The sequence below is a fragment of the Tetrao urogallus genome (genome assembly GCF_951394365.1).
Source record: "Tetrao urogallus genome assembly, chromosome: 4".
Lineage (NCBI taxonomy): Eukaryota > Metazoa > Chordata > Aves > Galliformes > Phasianidae > Tetrao > Tetrao urogallus.
In genome coordinates this window covers 46,032,726-46,051,437 of record NC_136817.1, presented here as the reverse complement: position 1 = coordinate 46,051,437, position 18,712 = coordinate 46,032,726, and the positions used below count along the sequence as shown (strand labels likewise).

At 43.0% G+C, this 18,712-nt stretch overlaps 2 protein-coding genes across 2 annotated transcripts in view; one reads left to right on the top strand and one right to left on the bottom strand.

Moving 5' to 3' along the window:
• Positions 1–847: 847 nt before the first annotated feature.
• Positions 848–3,439, top strand: RASL11B (RAS like family 11 member B; the record flags this gene model as incomplete). Its single annotated transcript, XM_079534418.1, has 4 exons — positions 848–971; positions 1,049–1,105; positions 1,984–2,060; positions 2,969–3,439. 4 exons carry the CDS (start codon positions 848–850, stop codon positions 3,437–3,439), a joined length of 729 nt encoding a protein of 242 aa, XP_079390544.1.
• Positions 3,440–7,675: 4,236 nt separating this feature from the next.
• SCFD2 (sec1 family domain containing 2) overlaps positions 7,676–18,712 on the bottom strand; it is a gene marked incomplete at both ends in the record, with an annotated part of 175,459 nt that continues 164,422 nt past the window's right edge. Inside the window, 3 exons of the mRNA XM_079534886.1 lie at positions 7,676–7,768; positions 11,120–11,239; positions 16,614–16,748. Of these exons, the coding sequence (XP_079391012.1) occupies positions 7,676–7,768; positions 11,120–11,239; positions 16,614–16,748 (348 nt within the window). The remainder of the gene's footprint in view (positions 7,769–11,119; positions 11,240–16,613; positions 16,749–18,712) is intronic.

The window sequence follows — 18,712 nt, the reverse complement described above, 5'->3', positions numbered from 1 at the left end:
CTTTTTCCACATGCAAACATAACTTTGCGGCTCTGCAGAAGCTCTGTGCAAATGCTTGTTTGCTGCAACTGTGACTGCCTTTGGCCAGGGCTAGCAGCACACCCCAGTTGTACCCCAACTCTCTTCTCTCCCTGCTGAGATTTTGACCCAAACTTTGCTTCGATTTCTTCTTCTTTTGAAAATCAGTGCAGCTATGTGGTGAGGTCCGTCTTCCCTGGATGTGGATGGTGGCTCTACCACAGTCCCTTTGCCTCCCCCCCGCTGCAGGTGCTGCTCCCCCCATGGGCAGCTCTGACACTGCATCCTGTCACTGAGACGAGCTTTCAGGTGCTCAGAGCCCTCCTGCTTCCATGCCTATCCACCTCTCATCTGCATTTTCCCTTCCCCGCCAACGTTTTCTTATCCTTCTTAAGTCACTGTCATATCCATATTCACGTTTTGTTGATTTTTCTGCCCCGTTTCTGTGTCTCTCTGTGAATGAGAAGCATGTAGGTGGCAGGACGGAGCTCCACAGCAGCACTTGATCAACTGCTGTTGGGTGCAGGGGCTGTCCGACACCCAACTAGGGTCACAAATACCCGCTTCTGGCCTTCAACGTTCAACACGAGGCTGACCTCGGCTCTCATTTTTAAGCGCTTCCAGCAGCGAGTGCACAAACCAGCCCCCCTGCAGCCTCCTCGGCCCCCACCTCGGCACGGGGAGGGGACGGGGGCGTGGCCTGGATACGACAGGCTCTCTGATTGGCTGTTGGAAAGGGGGAGGGGCTCGAAGCTGGCGGGGGCCGGGAAAAACGCGGCGGGAAGGGCAGCGGTGTTAGTGGGAGTGCGGGGCTGCGCGGGGCTGCGCGATGCGCCTGACGCAGAGCATGTGCACCATCGCCGAGTGCGCGCCCGGCGGTGAGGGCTGCCCCGCGGCTCGGCCTCGCCTGGTTAAGATCGCCGTGGTGGGGGGCAGCGGAGTGGGCAAGACAGGTGAGGCGGATGGGAGGGAGAAAATCGGGGCCGGGGCGGCGGCGGAGCTCGGCTAACGCTATCCTGCCTGTCCGCAGCGCTCGTGGTGCGGTTCCTGACGAGGCGCTTCATCGGCGACTACGAGCGGAACGCAGGTGGGCACCGCGGGGGGACGGGGCGGTTCGGGGTCCCTCCGTCGGGGGTGAGCGCTGGGTGATCCCCGCGAGCAGCTGTGCTGGTGCTTCGTTCTGCCTTGCGCTGCCAGGTGTGCTTTATCTGGTGAAAACGCCCCTCACTGAAGCCGTTGTTTTTTTTTTAATCTAAAACAATGCAATGTAATGCAAACGCAATGTTTGCTACCCTCCCAAGCTCGGTGCTTGCAGCCAAGCCATCGGAGCGGCCTCGGCTCAGGGGATATATGGGGCGATGCTCAGCGCCGAGCGCGGGGCGGCGGGAGGTGTGAGCGGCTGAGCTGCCGGAGTGCGGCGATCTGCTGCTGGAACGGCCCGGGAAACAAGCAGCCACCAAAGCCACCCAGCCTCTGGGATCGGCCAGCAGAGCGGCTATGAATAAGCCCGCAGAGGAATGGCTTCTGAGGGACAGAAATACTGACCAGGGTACTGCCCTTGTGTACTAAGGACTGGCTGCCGTGCACAGTGAAGTTACAGCAGTCCTTCAGAAGTGACAGAGCGGAGAGCTGTGTGATGCTAAATCCTAGAATCCTATAATCCTTGAATGGCCTGGGTTGAAAAGGACTACAATGATCATTTAGTTTCAACCCCCCTGCTATGTGCAGGGTCGCCAACCACCAGACCAGGCTGCCCAGAGCAAAGGCTTCAGGGCAAGTCAGGGCCAGGTTAAATCCCAGGCTTGTTAAATCCCAGTACTGGCAAGTAGTCATAAATCCCAGGCTTCCAGTAACATTATCACAAACCAAATAATTAATACTCAACCCAAATGACTAATTGGGTAGCAAAAGCATCACAGTCTGTCTGAGAAGTATGTGTGTGTGAACCTATTGCTGTTCTGCCAGGTAACCTCTACAGCCGGCACATCCAGATTGATGGGGAGGTGCTGGCCATCCAAGTGCAGGACACCCCGGGTGTGCAGGTGAGTCAGATGCATCCATGCAGATTATCAAAGCGGCCTGGAGTTGGTGTGTGTGTCTGTCCACTGCAGCATCTTGTTCCGCTCTTCCTAGTGACGTTCTGATGCCTGTTTCAGAGCTCTGTGTGATGCCAGTGCAGAGCTCTGGGTGGGGGAGCTGGCAACCTGTGCCTAAGCCACAGCTGCCAAACCAGATGGGTTGGGTGCCTGAAGTTTGCTGGTAATGAAAAGAAACGGCTCACTGTTTTGGGTGAATCGTTTGTATGCTGGAGGCCTGTTGCTTTGGAATGGCTGAATTACTGAAGTGTCTTGTTCCCATATATTAGGAACATTAGATGGAAAAAAAAAAAACCCAACTCACTTTGTGCAAATATGGTACACATGTGGAAGAAAATGTCATGGCTACTGCCCAACAAAACTCATACATTTATATAATAAAAAGTGAAGTCTACTATGTTGGAGCTGTGTTCATTAAGATATTACGGTTTGAAGTTCTGAATGTATAGACCTGAGCAGTGCTGGATTTTTGCCTTTTTGAACTGGGCAACACTCCAGGTCTAAATGTTTCCAGCTCATATCTTTGCTTCCCCAGACTTGCTGTCTAGCCAGTTAATTTCCCATTCTGTGGAACTACAAAGTCTTTCTCTGCATGCAGAACGACTTGGGTCAATTTTCTCTTTGAGTATAGCAAACTCCAGTCTTAAATTCCTTTTTTTTTTTTTTTTTTTTTTTTTTTTTGCAGCTGAATCAACATATGTATTTATTTGACATGCTCAGATTAAGTTTTGTACTTACAATGTGAAATGCAGATACATAAGTCTGAAGCTGTAAAATGCTGTTTAGATTTAAAGGAGCCTTTTAAAAGTCTTTTACGACCTCAACCATCTAATTTGAGACCATTCACTCTACAGATTCATGAACACAGCCTGGATTGTAATGAGCAGCTGAACAGATGCATTCGCTGGGCAGACGCCCTGGTGATTGTCTTTTCCATCACAGACTACAAGAGCTATGAACTGCTCAGTCACCTGTACCACCACGTTCGGCAGATGCATCCAGGGAATGCTGTCCCTGTTGTCATCGTAGCAAACAAAGCTGATCTCTTGCATGTTAAAGAGGTGGAGCCTCAGCACGGACTTCAGCTGGCCAACATGCTGGGCTGTGCTTTCTATGAAGTGTCTGTCAGTGAAAACTACAAAGATGTCTTCAATGCCTTCCATGTCCTCTGCAAAGAAGTCAGTAAACAACAGACCACCAACAGCACCCCCGAGAGACGGAGAACTTCTCTCATTCCACGACCCAAATCGCCCAACATGCAGGATCTGAAGAGGAGGTTTAAGCAAGCTCTGTCTGCCAAAGTGAGGACTGTCACGTCTGTCTGACAGCAGGGCCAAGAAGAGGCGTTGTTCTTCTCAACGTTTCTCCCAAGTTTGAAACCCGGGGTGTCTAACACTGGCATGTCTGCAGTCTGATGGTGTGACAGGATGGTTCAGGTGGCGTTTTGCATGGCTGTAGAAACGAGAAGTTGCTTGAACAATGAACAGTGGCAGATGGGAAAAGAATAAAAACAAACCAAAAAAAAAAACCCCACAAAAATAGTCTTGAAATGGCTCTAGAATGTAACTTGTAGAACAAGTATTTTCACTTGGAAATGGACCTTTCCAATAAATGCCTTTTTCTCTGATGGGACAGATCTGGCTTAATGTTTGTGCAGAGACAACCTTTTAGCTGTGACTCTCAACTGGTACTTGAGCAGGGAAACACCTTGAACTGTAGTTCACTGTTCAGAAGTAACCACTCCAGTTTTACAACACTTTCACTTGGATGGAGGACAGCATGATATATCTGTTCAATTTATTGCACAGTAGAGCTGTATTTCACTCGTATTTCAAAACAAACAAGAACACGTGCAACTGTTCTGTAAAAGTAAGTGTGAAGTCAATGGACATGACTGGGTATCGTGACTGTACACAATGGTCCTTTACTTTTTTACTGGCTATGTTATTGCTGACAACTTGACCAGACTCTTTGTATGCCAAACTATTGTGCATAGGGTGTAAACATATGTAATTACAAATATCTGGTGGGTCTTTTTTACTGTCTGAAAAAACACTGTTGAGACTGAATGATCTAACACAGAGCTTTCTAGGAATAAGCCTGGGGTTGGAGTGATAGTCCATTACAGCTACCAGCGTGAGACACTTTTCTCCTCTTTCTTTCTTTCTTTCACTGGTGTATTATAATAGGCAGAGAAAGAATCAGTGATTGAGCTTGATGTGAAGCATGGCTGCCCCAAGGCAATGAAGCTGGCTGTTTGTTCAGAGCTGAGCCAGTCCCTGTTCATCCTTAAACACATATGGCTGACTTAAGCATTTCTTCTTATTTTATTTTTTTTTCCTACATTGAGCCAATGGAGTTCACAGGCTAAAGGCCTTACACACATGCACTTTAAAAAGCCAGTTGTGCTTTTGTTTGAACTGTAATTTATTTATTTTATGTACAGTTGCTTTCAGCATTAAATTTTGAATTGCGTATTTTCTCGTGTGTTCTTCCTATGTGTGAGAAACAATTGGTAATAGCCAGCAAAGCCTGGAGACAAAGTAATTGTTTTCTCAGAGTGGTTAACATACATTGCAGAAACTGTAAGAAGGTCTTTGCTGCCTGTGCTGTTGATTTATTAGCATTATCTGTGGGGGGGAAAGCTCTCATAACTGCTTTCCAACTTTTACAAAACTATTTCAGAAGATGTACTGAAAATTAAAATTGGATTCTTTATACTCCCTTGTCAGAAAACTCCAGCGAGGAGAGAATGAGGTAAGGTAGGTCAGTTAACATAGGCAGAAAAATGTTTTAAGGGGCTTTTGGTCTCTTTAAAAAAATATGCACAGCAGCTTTATACAGACTGGTGTGACAATGAAGAATTGAATCAAATTACTACAAGCCTTGAACTTGATTTGTTGACATTTAAAGGGATTTTAGGCTGGGCGTTCCTGAGGGGGGGAATGTTCGTGCTAAACCTAGAATGGTATCGTGCATGTTGTCCCCTGATTAGCACACAGCTCTAATGGTGGAAATACTGGTCATCCTGATGGTAATCTTTGATGTGAGCTACCACTCTCACCTGACCAAGTCAGGACTAGAATTCAAACACAACAGCCCCACCAGTCTGAGCTTACATTCAAATGCTGTTTCACTGATTTCTGTGCCATTTCCTTGTGCCAACGGTGGCCTTTTGTTTTCCCTATCCCATAGCTGGTGAGCACAACTCTGTGTCACATGCAGAGGGCTTTGGCACTTCTTGCTGTGGTCCAGCACCCTGCACCCTCCCAAACAGTCCTGTGTGGCTCCTGGTCATGGACAGCTGTCAGGAGACCACTCATTGCCCAGGTCTTTTCTCCAGCATATGCTGGAGCTACATGTAGCTATGACAACTATTTTCTACAAATAGGAGATAATTATTACACCAGGGCCACTGGAAAGACCCCACTCCAGCCTTGGTCTAGGAGAGGAGTGGGCTTTTTGTGACTGCTTTCATCTCTACAGCCACTGAGTACCAGATGGTGGCTGGATCCCAGCATCCATGGCCACAGCTGTGGCCACACTGGCTGAAAGATCCCATCAAGGGGAGCCTGGAAAACCAATCGCTGCCTCAGCTAGAGGAGCTGCTTCACCCACAGGATGTGCAGAAGAACCAGTGTCTGCTTAAACCCTGCACCCCTCTCATTACCCTGCAGAGCTCGTCCTCAAATGGCCAGGTCAGAGACCTGACTCACGAAAGAAAGTGGAAGAGAGAAGGCCACAACTGCGAGCCTCCATCACTTCAGGAACACAGCAGCAGCTCAGAGATATGAGTGCCTGAACCTGCTTGATGCTGCAGAGGTCAACAATGGTTGCAGGAGGTAGAAGAGCTTTCTGCTACCAACAGAGCATGGAAACTCCTTGAGGACATCTCCAAGAGAGAAGGTTTTGGTTCTTAGGGGTAGTCAAATACTGCAAGAAAGAGGGGTGGCAGGAATATGCAGTCCTGGTAAGCATAGCCCTGTGTCCTAAGAGGGAAAGAGATGAGGACTGAGCATTGTAAAGGCATTGCTTTATTGATTACATAATTCACAAAACATCTACAGTCTAAGATTAAATGATTAAATGAAAGAAGAGGAAATGCAGAGAAAGGCTATTTGCTCTCAAGCTGTTCCGCTCAAAATATTTCTTGAGCTTTTAACATTGCAATCTCATAATATTTCTCATTTTTTACAGCACAAAGTTCCATTCTAAAGTCATTCTTATAAATTGTTCTTTCATAGAGGCAACATTGTCCATGCTTTATAGTTGGTCCTTTGTTTCCTTCTAGCCACTCAAAAGCGAATTTAAACCAAAATGCAGCCTTTTCTGGAGACCATTATAAACATTTAAGAGAACTCAAGCAGGCTACTAAAAAAAGGTTAAAGAGCTACTTCCTATTTAAGCTATTCCTTTGACATCAGAAAGAATGCTATGTTCAAGCAAACTTCATCTATCACTTGACATTCTCGTTCTTAGTGTGAGCTGCAGTCTTAACCTTTCTCGGATGAACCAAGAGGATGCAGCTTCAGAGCTCCTCCATTTTATGTTGCAATTTGGAACATTTTGTGCTATGCACAATCACAGTCTCTATTGGCTAATGCTGTTTTATCTAAGATTATATCAATTTGTTAAAAAGAAAAATTACAGAACTGAATGTGATAGCAGCTCTTTCATTATCATAAATGAAATATAAAAGCTGCTCTCTTATCATGCCGTTCAGAAATCTAGCTCAAAAAAGAACCTGTCACAGTGGCCTCTTGAAAATGGGAACATGCTTTTTTTTTCCCCTCTTTTTTAAAAGCATGTGAGGGGAGGATTCTTCCAAGGTTACCATCACCCCATCACAGCCCATATGTCCTCCTTGTGTTAAACTGCGGAGAAGTGTGCCATCAGAAACAGCCTTTTCTCCTGGGATTGTGGGTGGAGAAACTAGAGCAGGAAATGGAAACCTGGGAGAGAAACAATCATGTAACTCAGCCCTCCATCCTGCTGCTCTACTGTGGCTGGGAGAGCATCACTGCACTGGGAGCTGCTCTGCCAGCTGAACTGGGGCTGTGCTCCATGATTCCTCTCTGGGTATAATGAGCAGAGGCTGTTAATACTGTATAAGACACACATCTTTTGCAGGATAACATGGCAGAGAGATGGATTTTGCTGCCCTTTTTCTCCCTCAGCAGCATTTCCCAGCAGAATCAACCCCAGAAAAACACTGGCATTACTTGCAGAGGAAAGTGCTACTCAGGGAGTGCACATTCAGCCTACCTGGTCCTCAGTTTCTTCTTTTCTAAGGAGTTATTACAGACAATCATCCTTGCGAGTGCTGAGTGGAGGGGGTGATTCAGCACCACACTGTGTGACCCTTAAGGAGAGGGTGGTACAGGACAAATGGACCAGCTTTAGGAGCCCCCGTGAGCTGCACAGTTCTCTTGCAGTCAGGTACCCAGCTGCACAGTAGGGGACATGCTGCTTTTCAGAGGGCTGTTGGGAACAGTGACAAACCAGGGACTTGATGCTTCCAGCCAAGGCAGCCATCTATCTTCTCCACACATCCTCCCATGTCAGATATCAGGATCAGGTTGGGGATGATCAGCTGCAAACAACTGCTCAATAGCGCCCTGTGGGGTCAGGAGTGCTGAGGAGAGCACAATTACCTGTAAGAAGGGGGGAAAGAAGCAAGAAGTCAAAATTAAAGGGATCAAGACTGACTGCAGCACTAATGAGCTGTGATGTGGACTGTTCCCTTATCCAGCACAAGACATGCTGTGTATTCCTGGTGTTTACTGACAGGGCCATGCGACCTGCCCAGCAAAACGTCTGCTCACTAATAGCTGCAGTCAAATCACTTAAGGAACATAATGACTAGTAGCATTGTATTCTTAATGAACGTGTGCTTTGATTCACTTCTACCCACATGTACCCAGTGATTTGTTGTGACTGCCATTGTGTTTGCTGTGAGGCACCAAAGGAGCAGCCAGCAGCTTCCTTTCCTATCGCACAGGGCTTTGCCAGCAGGCAGTTTTGAATGACTGCCATTCACCCTTGTTTAAGGTGGGACAAGAGTTACAGAAGTGCTGCTGGTCTGCTGTGACTACTGGGGGAACTAAAGCCCATGCTCACAGGAGTGTCTCTGTGGGCAAGACAAGTGCTCTTCTGCACATCAAGACCATGCTCCACCTCAGACACTGGTGGGATGCTGTTGCTTTTGTTTGGTCAGGTTTTTAACCCAAGCTGGGTCTAATGAATGAAACTGACACTCGCTACACCAATACACACACTGGTAGATGCACACCCTATCCATTTCTCTTGAGTGAAAAACAGCATGCAGGTGTCTATTGGAAAGGCTTCTCTGCAGAGCAAAACTATCGAGCAAGGAGGGAGCATATTCTCTCCCAGAGCCAACTCACACTCAGTCATAGGGAACATGCAGTCTATACAGCCCAATATCGCAGGGGATTTGGAAGAAAGAATTAGAAGTACTACATTTAAACTTTTTTTTTTTTTTGTTGTTGTTGTTGTTGTTGTTCTTTCTTTCATCTTCTCACTTCAAGTAAAGAAAGGAATCTGGAGCTCCATTACTACAGATTCCATCTGTATGGATGATAGCCTCTCCCTCATTTCTCCCTTTCCCTTCCCCTCCCACACAATCTGCAGCAAACTGATGCTCTCTCTTCTCTTTCCTATGGCTGAAAAATTGTAGTCTGTGGATGGCAAAAGTTGATGCTGTCTTACTTTATGCATGAACCAGTGCATTGCACAGTACATGCACATCATGTTATAATGCAATTTAATTCTGAAAAGCACAAGTGGACATATTACTTAAGTTTTTTTGTATTTACAAGCCAAACATCAACAATAGCTATGTTCAGTTAAAAGCAATTTCCTATTGGGTCCCAACTGCTCATAGAAGGAATTTTTTCTCTGTCTCCTCTGGGTAAGTCTGAGCAGGACAATGTGCTTCCTTTGCAGACCTTCCCCTCATTTGGAACAGCATGCCTGTCCTTGATGCTTTACATGAAGGGATATACCTGTCCTGCTCCCAGCTGAAGCACAGGACCCAGGAACTCACAGACTGACCTTCTGCACTGCATGGTGCCTTTCCCATACACAGGGGAAGGAACGATGCAGCAAGCATCTGATGGTGCATCTGCAGGGATTGATCTGTCCGTGTGCCTCAGCCACAAGCACACATGCTGTGCATGTGGGGAAGAAGGAAGGCAAAACATCACATTCTTTCCCCTTTTTCACTCTCTAGATTAAAGGGGAGAGAAATTTATTTCTTCCTTTCAAAGTAGGATACTTCTCACAAGGTTAGGAAGGGTATTTGGCATCATTCACAAACAAATGATGCACAAAAAATGCTGTTTTCTTTCGTGCTTCTCCATGAGAAGTAGATTCGTCATTCATATTCCTATGCAGAGCAGTTCTCTGGATGGAAACATGTCTCCTACTGCGCATTTAAATGTAATTTGCTTCAACTCCAAAGAACTGCTGAAGTAATCAGAGCATTGTGCCAGTTTCTCTGTTACTTTACTCAGTTCTTCATTTTTGCACCCACATGTCTCTCCATTTCTCCAAAAGCCAATAATTAGTATAAATGTCAGTGCTTTGTTTGAATGGAACAGACTTGTGAGGCCAGTGCTTCCCCCTTGCCCTGACGTCTGAGGCTGATTGCCTGAAACCCACAAAAAAAAAAAAAAAGACTGTTAAGTGCTGGCTCGAGTTAGACAAATGCCTGGCTTTTTAAAAAGAGAATAATCCCAAACAGGTGGCACATATTCACAGCTACAGTGCAGAAATCCAGGTAAATCCAACTAACTCATATAGTTTTCTATATGAGACTCACACAACTGCTTCTTTACTTTTTTCTTCCTCCTCCTGACTCTCCCTTGCAGTCCTTTCACCCCTAACATAGCACATTTTCACAAAGGGCACAGTGCAGTCAAAGCTTAAAATTCTTTAGGAATCTGCCTAAGAGGGTGACCTGCCACTGGGGTTAAGCCAAAGCAAAGCAACACCAGATCCTATGTCACCACTGTCAAGCCTCAATTCTCTCTAGAAAGCCACTCAAAAGTCTTGCTGCATAGTTCTCCACCGGCTCACTTATTAACCCTGTGCTTATCCTTCAGGTTATATTAATACATTTAAGGCGTGGATTAACTTGTCCATCAGTGTGTCACAATCCAATCTGTGTTCAAGAGAGGAAAGAATTTTATTCACTCTTTTGAGGAGATTAGCAATTGACTAACTGGGGTGAAACATGCTATCAGATGAAAAAAACATCTCTCAAATAGAGCCCAGTCTTAGAAAATACTGTTGCAAAGACAGCTGAAACACAGAAAGCATGCGATGAATCCAGCGGCTGATCAGCCTTTGGTTGGCTCTGTTTTGCTAATGATTTCTCACTAATCAAAAAAACCTTCCAGAGGAATTCAATAAGAGACGCTTACAAGCCATCTGGAAACTAGACCAGCGTTCAGTGGTCTAGTATTAAATGTGGAGATTGTGCCCCGCCTGTGGTGGGGGGGTTGGAGGTTCATGATCCTATAGGTCCCTTCCAACCAGAGCCATTCTGTGATTCTGTGTTTATGATGCATTTGCTGGTACAGCATTTCTTGAATCTCTCTGCAGTTAGTCTGTGCACTGCTACTATACTAGTCAGTACTTAGGAGGCAACAAATTGCTCTTGTACACAATTCTCCAAAATTAACAGTTATTTTTAACAATCTATGAATTTTTCAAGACATGAAAAAAGCTCCATTAGAACAATGCCAGTCTGCCTGGAGTGCCTCCAACCTGACACAAGTGGTGACTCTAATACACACAAAAAAACAGATCCTTGGTTCCTGAACACTTGTTGCCTACAGGCTTCACAGCAAAATTCCAATGCCATTTCTGTCCGTGTGGCTGTGTTTGGTCTAAGTCTGGTATACCAGTGCTATAGTCAACACTGTCTGATTTTTTTCATTCTTTGTTCAGATGAGAACATTTTGAATTGACTCTACCTGAGTACTAGGTTTGCGTGATGCTACCAGATCCTTCACCATTTTGACCTCAGACACTGTCACACCACCAACCATAAAGATGATCAGAAGAGGATGGTCACCAGGGTGAGGGCGATTCACCTGTAAAATGAAAGAAACAATTATTTTAGTAGATCAGCCTACCTCAGCAGTGATTGATTCTTAGAGCTGCCAGAGGAAGACTAATGAAGTTCAGAAATAGCCATAGAATCCTGGTTTTTGGAGCAACTGAATTAAATAACGTCCAGTTAAAAATCATGAGCCATTCCCAGGAATATGGAGTCTTCATGGCTCCCACTGAAATCTAGAGAGGTTTTTCAAGAGGCCTGAGGGTTTCTCTCTCCATTCATTCTTCACTTCTTTCCTTTCTTTCCTAGTGTGGGAGGACAGTACTTGGGAAGGCGCACCGTTTGAATACCTATATGCACTAGGCTTTAAGGAATAGGAAGTAAATTACTATCTGATAGAGGCAAGTAGTCCAGTTTAAACATGCAAGAATCCCTGCCTTATATCAGTAAATGAAAGAATCATAATGTATTTTTGCTAGTCCAGTGAATAAGCCTTTATAATTCATCCAGTGAAAATAAGTCAGGTTCATTATATATAAAATCAGTTGCTTTCACTTCAAAGGTTTCATTATTGCTATGATTGGGTTGTAACTCATTTACAGAAATTCTATTCAAACAAAATACTAGTCTCGGTTTTTTTTCCTAATTAACTTTAAAATGGTACAAACATTGAATTTCAGCTAATACGTTATAAAATCATGTTTTAATTTTAAACATGAAGGTGGTGCTATACCTCAGCTTCCTCTTAACCACTTCCAAAAGTTTGATTACTTTGCTGTTTCCAACCATTCTTTCTGTCTTGAAAAAACACACTGCCCTGATAATGCCTTGCTCCCAACTTCGACGAGCATTTGGAAGTGATGTCAATGGCACCCAGAAATAGTTCTTTTTACAGCACCACACGCCTTTCAGTGTGGAACACTCAAAATGTTTGGCTCTAAAAAGTGACGGTGAGAACAGCTGAATTTGCTCTTTAGATTCTCCGCCTCCTCCCCTTCTGAATGCGTAGGATTTCAGCAGCCTTCATGTGTCAGAATGGAAGTGGTAATCATCCCATTCTTGAGTGGAACGCTCTTCCCTTACTTTCACCACCATGACAGATATCTTTGGCTCCGTGGCTCCAGCTCCTCAGGGAAAAGCTCTTTGTGCTGATCTGTATTGTGCCTGCCTCACACATAGTCTTCGGGCAGCCCTGTCCTGCTTTTTGACTGGAAACCTTCGGAAGAGACTTCCTCCTCTAAAACACGCATGAGGGATGGCACGCTCCCTCTCCAGTCTGGCTGATCTTTGATGATGCTGTGCTCCCTGTTAAATGTTGCTCCTCTTGAGCTCCTCAGAAGTTGAAAACCAGTCCAAAAACATATCAACATATCAATGAGCTGACTGTGTACTGAGTGCAGATCTCCTAATTGCACTCACTTTGTCAACTACCTTCGTTCAGCTGATGGCACAGGTAGCACGTACTACAGTTCAGCAGGTTGACTTGCATTTCTTGTTCTATATTGAGAAACTGTCAATTTACACCAACAGACTAATTAAACCAATATACCAGATCTTACAAAGACTCTCTGCACATAATGTAATGTCTGCCTTAAACAAACAAACCAGCCCAAACCTACTGCAGATACCAGGAAGAGGCTAAGTAAAAGCAAAGTATCTATTTATAAAGCAAGTCAGACAGAACCATTACTTGCTAAGATCTCAAGAGTATTTCATGCCATAGTTGCTGTAAGTGGTGACTGTAAGGTTGAAGAAATAAATGCTCCCCAAAACGATGAGGATAGAGATTGACTAAACAAAATGCTTTGCTATGACACTTTGAAATAATACATGAAATACTATTACTCCTTTTCATGGCTCTTTACTCTTCTGAACACTGCTGCCAGAACAAACTGCTTCACTCCATTTCATGAAGCTCCTGAGTGACCCAAGGCTTACACAGAAAGCTCAAAATTTAGGAGCTTACTATTGAACAAAGCCTCTCTTACTATCTTCCCTGGTGACAACTTGTTATAAGCAAGCACACACAACACTAGACACACTGAAAGGACACCCAGTAATCAGAAAACACAAGCAGTACTAGAAGAAAATGTCTCGACAAATCATTCAGTCAAAATAAACCCAGATCCAAACACGTGTTGTCTACATAAGTCTTACTATTTTTCAGAAGACCGAAGTTCAAGCCACAAATTCCAGAAATGCATATTAAAAATACAACTAGGTATGCAAACTCAAAATTAAATTAAAATTGCAATGAAAAGGGTTTTGGAATCTGTAATCTTGTTATTCTATGCACAAATGTTTTGAAGGAGGACAATACTTTGGGTACAAAATATTTGGCTGTGCTAAGAATGTAAATTTCTGCCAAGATTTTTTGTTTGATAATACAACCACCCCAGGCTCTCTCTTTTGAAGGAACTGGCTTCATGTAGCAAAACACAATTCATTTTTGTGTTACAGAAGAGCTGGAATGGACTGAAACAAAAGCAACGCATGCATTCTGGAGTCCTTCTAAAGCTATTTTGTTTCAGGACGTTTTTGAGGCATCTGAATTTCATTTAGTGTAAAATATGAATTTTGCAAAAGTTCCCAAGTGAAATTTACTTTCAGTTCAAAATATCATGCATTAAAAATAATTGGTACCATTATCTCAGGCAATTAAAAACACTAAATAAGAAAAAAGCAAAACCCTGAAAGCCTCCAGCTGTGACAGTGGCGCATAAAGAGATGATATACTTGAAATTTGGTCAATTGCTGATGTCCTGCTTCCCCAGACTCTATAATTGTCATGGAAAATGGCCTGTAAAACCTTTACTGGCTGCTGAGCACGCAGGTCAGAGGGAAAGGGCTGCTGCTCTAAGGGCTGCCTGCCTGAATTACTGATACAGCTGAGAAGAGAGTGCTGTCTGTCAGGAAAACCCCCATTAGACTGAAGCAAAAGGGACCAAAGGAAAAAGAAAGAAGGAAGAACGCCTTCCATGTTTGAGTTGGCATTTATATTCAGGCATTGAGAAGGAAATATAAATTTGAGGAAGTTCATCAAATAATTACAGTGCCGATGCTGCAGTAAGTGTAGAGATGATCTTGTGTCAGAAATACAGGCTGGACTCATTCATGCAGTAAACAAGGACTTGCCAACAAGCCAAACTAGCAACTAAATGAAGAAGCACAGACAGACTATTGTGAGATAAGTGATGGTGTCCATGAAATATTCATCCTACACGATGTTCACTTGGCCATCTGTTATATGCTCCTTACAACAGTTTTTTGTTGTTCAGAGATGCAGGCACTTGAGGTACACTCCATAAAGAGATGCCCACCTCCTCCTGCAGTAAACTCATTTTAGGATTACAATCCCCTCAATCCCGTTAAATTTTCAGGATACATGTTGCATTTTTCAAGAGCTCTGTTGTTCCTGCTTGCAAGAAGCTCTCTGCAAACAAACTTTTATCCTCTTCCTCTTTGACATCATGCAGTTAACAGAAATAGAGATGCTGGCTGTCACACAGATCAATCCTTTCCCACTCCTTCCCTGTACTCCCCCATCTGTTTGGATTTTGGTTAATCCCATCATTTTGCAAGTTCTGATCTTTTCACCCAAGTTGGTACAGCAACCAATAGTCCAATGGGAACTTTATGATTAGGATATCACTGTAATTCACTTAAGTGTCCCAAACGCAAGAACTAATAATATAGAAAGAAAAGACCTAAAACAAGCTAAACCTGTCACAGTTTCCATACAGACATTTAGACTTTATACGTGTCTTACTTGTCTTTTTTTTTTTTTTTAAAAGGACAAGCTAAGTTCCTGCCTCAAAAAATAAAAATAACTAAATGCAATTGTGAGAGTTAATGATAAATAAATCCAATCATTTAAAAAAGTCACTGGTGTGCACAAGCTTTTTTGCCTTGTTTGATGCAGGAACATCTGTTTCTTCTATTTTTGGATGGCAGCAGTATGATTTTTTTCAGTATCAATACATGAATAAAAACAACACTGGGTCACTCTTTCTATAGCTGTCATCTCATAACTCAGGGCTTTATGATAAGCTCTGAAGAGCTAAGAATTTCCATTTAGTAACCTAGCTAAGTACATTCTGAAAATCCATTTCAGCAGTAGGCACAAGTTCCTGAAAATAGGCATTGTATTTAGACATATCTGATTTTGTCTTCAAGACAGCCTTCTCTGTAATAACAGAAAAATTACTTTGTTATCTTGATAATGGGTTCTAGAATAGAACCAGCACACAAATCAAAGTTATTTTTTGTCACCTGTCTTTAGATGCATGAAAGGCCTAACAAAGAATAGGAAAAAAAATGTTTTTCTTTTCAATTATCACAATACAACAGAGGTTGGAAGCAATCTTTAGATCCCATCTAGTCCATTTCCCTGCCTAAAGCAGTGCAGACTTCAAAATTACACTGTGATGTTCAGGGCTTTGCACAGCCAAGCTCTGAAAAATCACAGAGATGGAGAATCCATACAGTCCCTCTGGACTTTGACTGATTAGCCTCCCTTCCTCCCCACTGCATGTTGAACCTCGTCAAATTATAGAAAGAGCATTGAACATGGGGCTCCTCTGCTGATTTTCTTGCCCTGTAAGACCTCTTTGTTCTTAGCCTATCTCAAGGCTGTTCATTATCCACAAAATTCCTTGATGAACTGTCTTGTGCAATACCTTTTGGAAATCTGGGGACTTTATACAAACTGGCACTTGCTTACTAATTTGCTTGCTAACATCTTTGAAGAGCTCCAAAAGCTACATGAGGTTGGACACCCCTTCACTGAAGTTTTATTGAAGCCACACTGACTCCTCCCAGACATATCACCCTTATTTGCGTGCCCAGTGTCACCCTGTACAGTCAATGAATATAAAAACGCTACAATGATGAAATAAACAAGAGTTTGGCAAAGCAGATTATAATAACAAAAAGAGAATAGATAGAAAGCTTATCCATATCCTAGGCTCACCGCAAAACTCCAGAGCAGGGATCTCCAGAAGAGATCCTTTCCCACTGGTAGTCAGTTCTTAAATGGGTCTAGGAGAGGCAGAGCCAGGCTCCACCCCTTCCAGCAGCACAGCTGAATTGCCTTCACCTGTGCTCCTGTGCTGACTCATTGCTCACCTCAGGTGATCAACCAGAGGTTCAGGCCTTGATTCAGCAGTTCCCATACACACCCTTACTTAGGTGTCCAGTCTGCTCCATTCTCCAGGTGGTAATATCCACTTATTCCATACCTGCAATATGGTACCTCAAACTATTTCCAGCCCCTCTGCAAGGTTTTAACTCTCCCGACTGTCCCTTATGCTTCCCTCTACAGAATTAAATATATAAAATCACCTATTGCCATACAATGTTATAAACTTAGGGAAATTTTACAGATCAACTTAGGAAACCTTATTTACCTTCATGAACATGCTGAATCCAGTTTTAAGTAGATCGGTGAGGCCTGATGACATATGCTCAATATCAACAGAATCAGGTCGATCAGCACTGCAGATCTCTTCCACCACCTGTTTTAGCAGTGGTTTGTAAGAAGCCTGCACAAAAAGAACAACACGCTGTGAGTAAAGCTGTTTAGGCTTGGTGCAACTGCTTTTCTAAATCTTCTATTTCCATTAAAGGAAACAAAAAATATTTATTCTAGAAAGAAAGCAGCACAGGGGCATTTAAATATTTAAAAATGCTTCTGTGGCAGCAGTGTTTTTTGTGACCTTAACAACCAATGGTGTGCACCAGCACAGTATTGAATGGAAAAGTTAGGAAGAAAGCCCCATATTTATTCTACTGTATGTGTACTATATGAGTAAAGGCAGGCTAGGAATAAAGGGGGGCTTCTAGTTTCTCAGGAGTGTGCTTTGGGATAGTACAGAGGGGAAGAGCAATAGGGATAATTCTCTGTTGTCCATCATGTACCCATGTCTCATTTTCTTTGGAATAATTTTATAACATTTAAACAGGGAGGTGTTGCTTGCTGACCCCTCCTGCCTTCCTACAGGTGTCATGTCATCATTGAAGTCTGGATATCAGCAGGGCTGATACCCATGGAAAGCCTTGAAAAAGCTGGGCCCCAAATCCTGCCAATATCATACATGTCAGTGCTTCAGATATGTTAAGGATCAGGAAGAGCAGGACGTGCAAAGGTGCAGACGATCTGCATCCTGGAATACTCTTAATAAGACTGGCATTTTAGCCCTAAAAATGGTAAAGAGCCTTGGACAAAAGACCAGCTAAGTAAGAAAAGAAGGTGTATTTATAGAGGAAAAAATAGGGTGATTACATCAGAACAGGATGAGGAAAGATATGTAGGGAGAGAATTTATTAAGTCACTAAAGTCAAGGAAAATGGCATTCACTATGAATGGGAGATGCCGCCCCAAATATTAATGTCATCCACAGACATATCCTCAGTGAATTGAAAAACTGGAGGTGTGATAGCCTTATTACGTGGAGCAGTATGTTTAAACAAGTGGGGTTTTCTGAGTCATCCAGGCACTGACCCAGTGAGTTAACAAGATCAGAGCTCTGCTCCCATCTTCAAACACACCAAGCATTTACCATGCTATGTTCTTCAGGGACGACCTTGAAAACGTTTCCACAATAAGAATTCTAGGGAATTTTAGGATCTTCATTAAAGATCCTCTTTAATGAAAATTCAGCCTTATTTGATTTGCAGATTCAGTTTTGTTTTGCTCCTTTGAACCTTGCCAAAACTGCTAGGGAGCCACAGTAGTTTCAGGAAGTGCAACAATCTTTGAAAATTAGCAACTTTCCAATTGTTGTATGTTTTCCTTTGGGACTAGTGCAGGGATGCATTGGCCCTGGACTTCTTAAGAGAATTAAGTATAACGTCATTCCTTTTGTAGAGAGAATGCTTTTGTAAAGGGACATCATGCAAGATAAACATAAAATAGCTGGAAAATAAAAAGCTATCTGCATGGTTATCTAACTTGAAACTATAATTTTTTAAAGCAATTGAAAAGATGTTTTTCATGATTAACAGTCTACAGTGAGAATAAAAGTACACTTTTTGAATACAGTCTTGGCAATGCAGATTTATATAATTTATCTATTTATTTTCACAACATGTGCATATTTTTTAATTGAGCCAGTAAAGTAAATTGCAGCAGACGTTAACTGCAGTGTCTTTCAGTAGAAAATAAGAAGATTTGTGTCAAATCTAGTAATGCAATAAACAACTGTTTGAAAATATACATGTGAGCATGACATCCTATTATAAAGATCTGTTTAATATCCTCATAGATGAGAAACAGACATTGGGAATGAAATACTTGGAGCAAAGATCAAACCATAGTTAAACAGAGAGACTTATTGTACAAAATTAAAGGATAAATATTATCTGACTTCAGACATAACTATGTACTGGAAAGGCAAGGCATTAAAAATGTTCCATGATTTTACATGTCTGAAATTTCAGGGACAAAAGTCAGACCCCTTCAAAATGATACCAAAGGCAGGTTTCACTATTAATGCTTTGATAACTT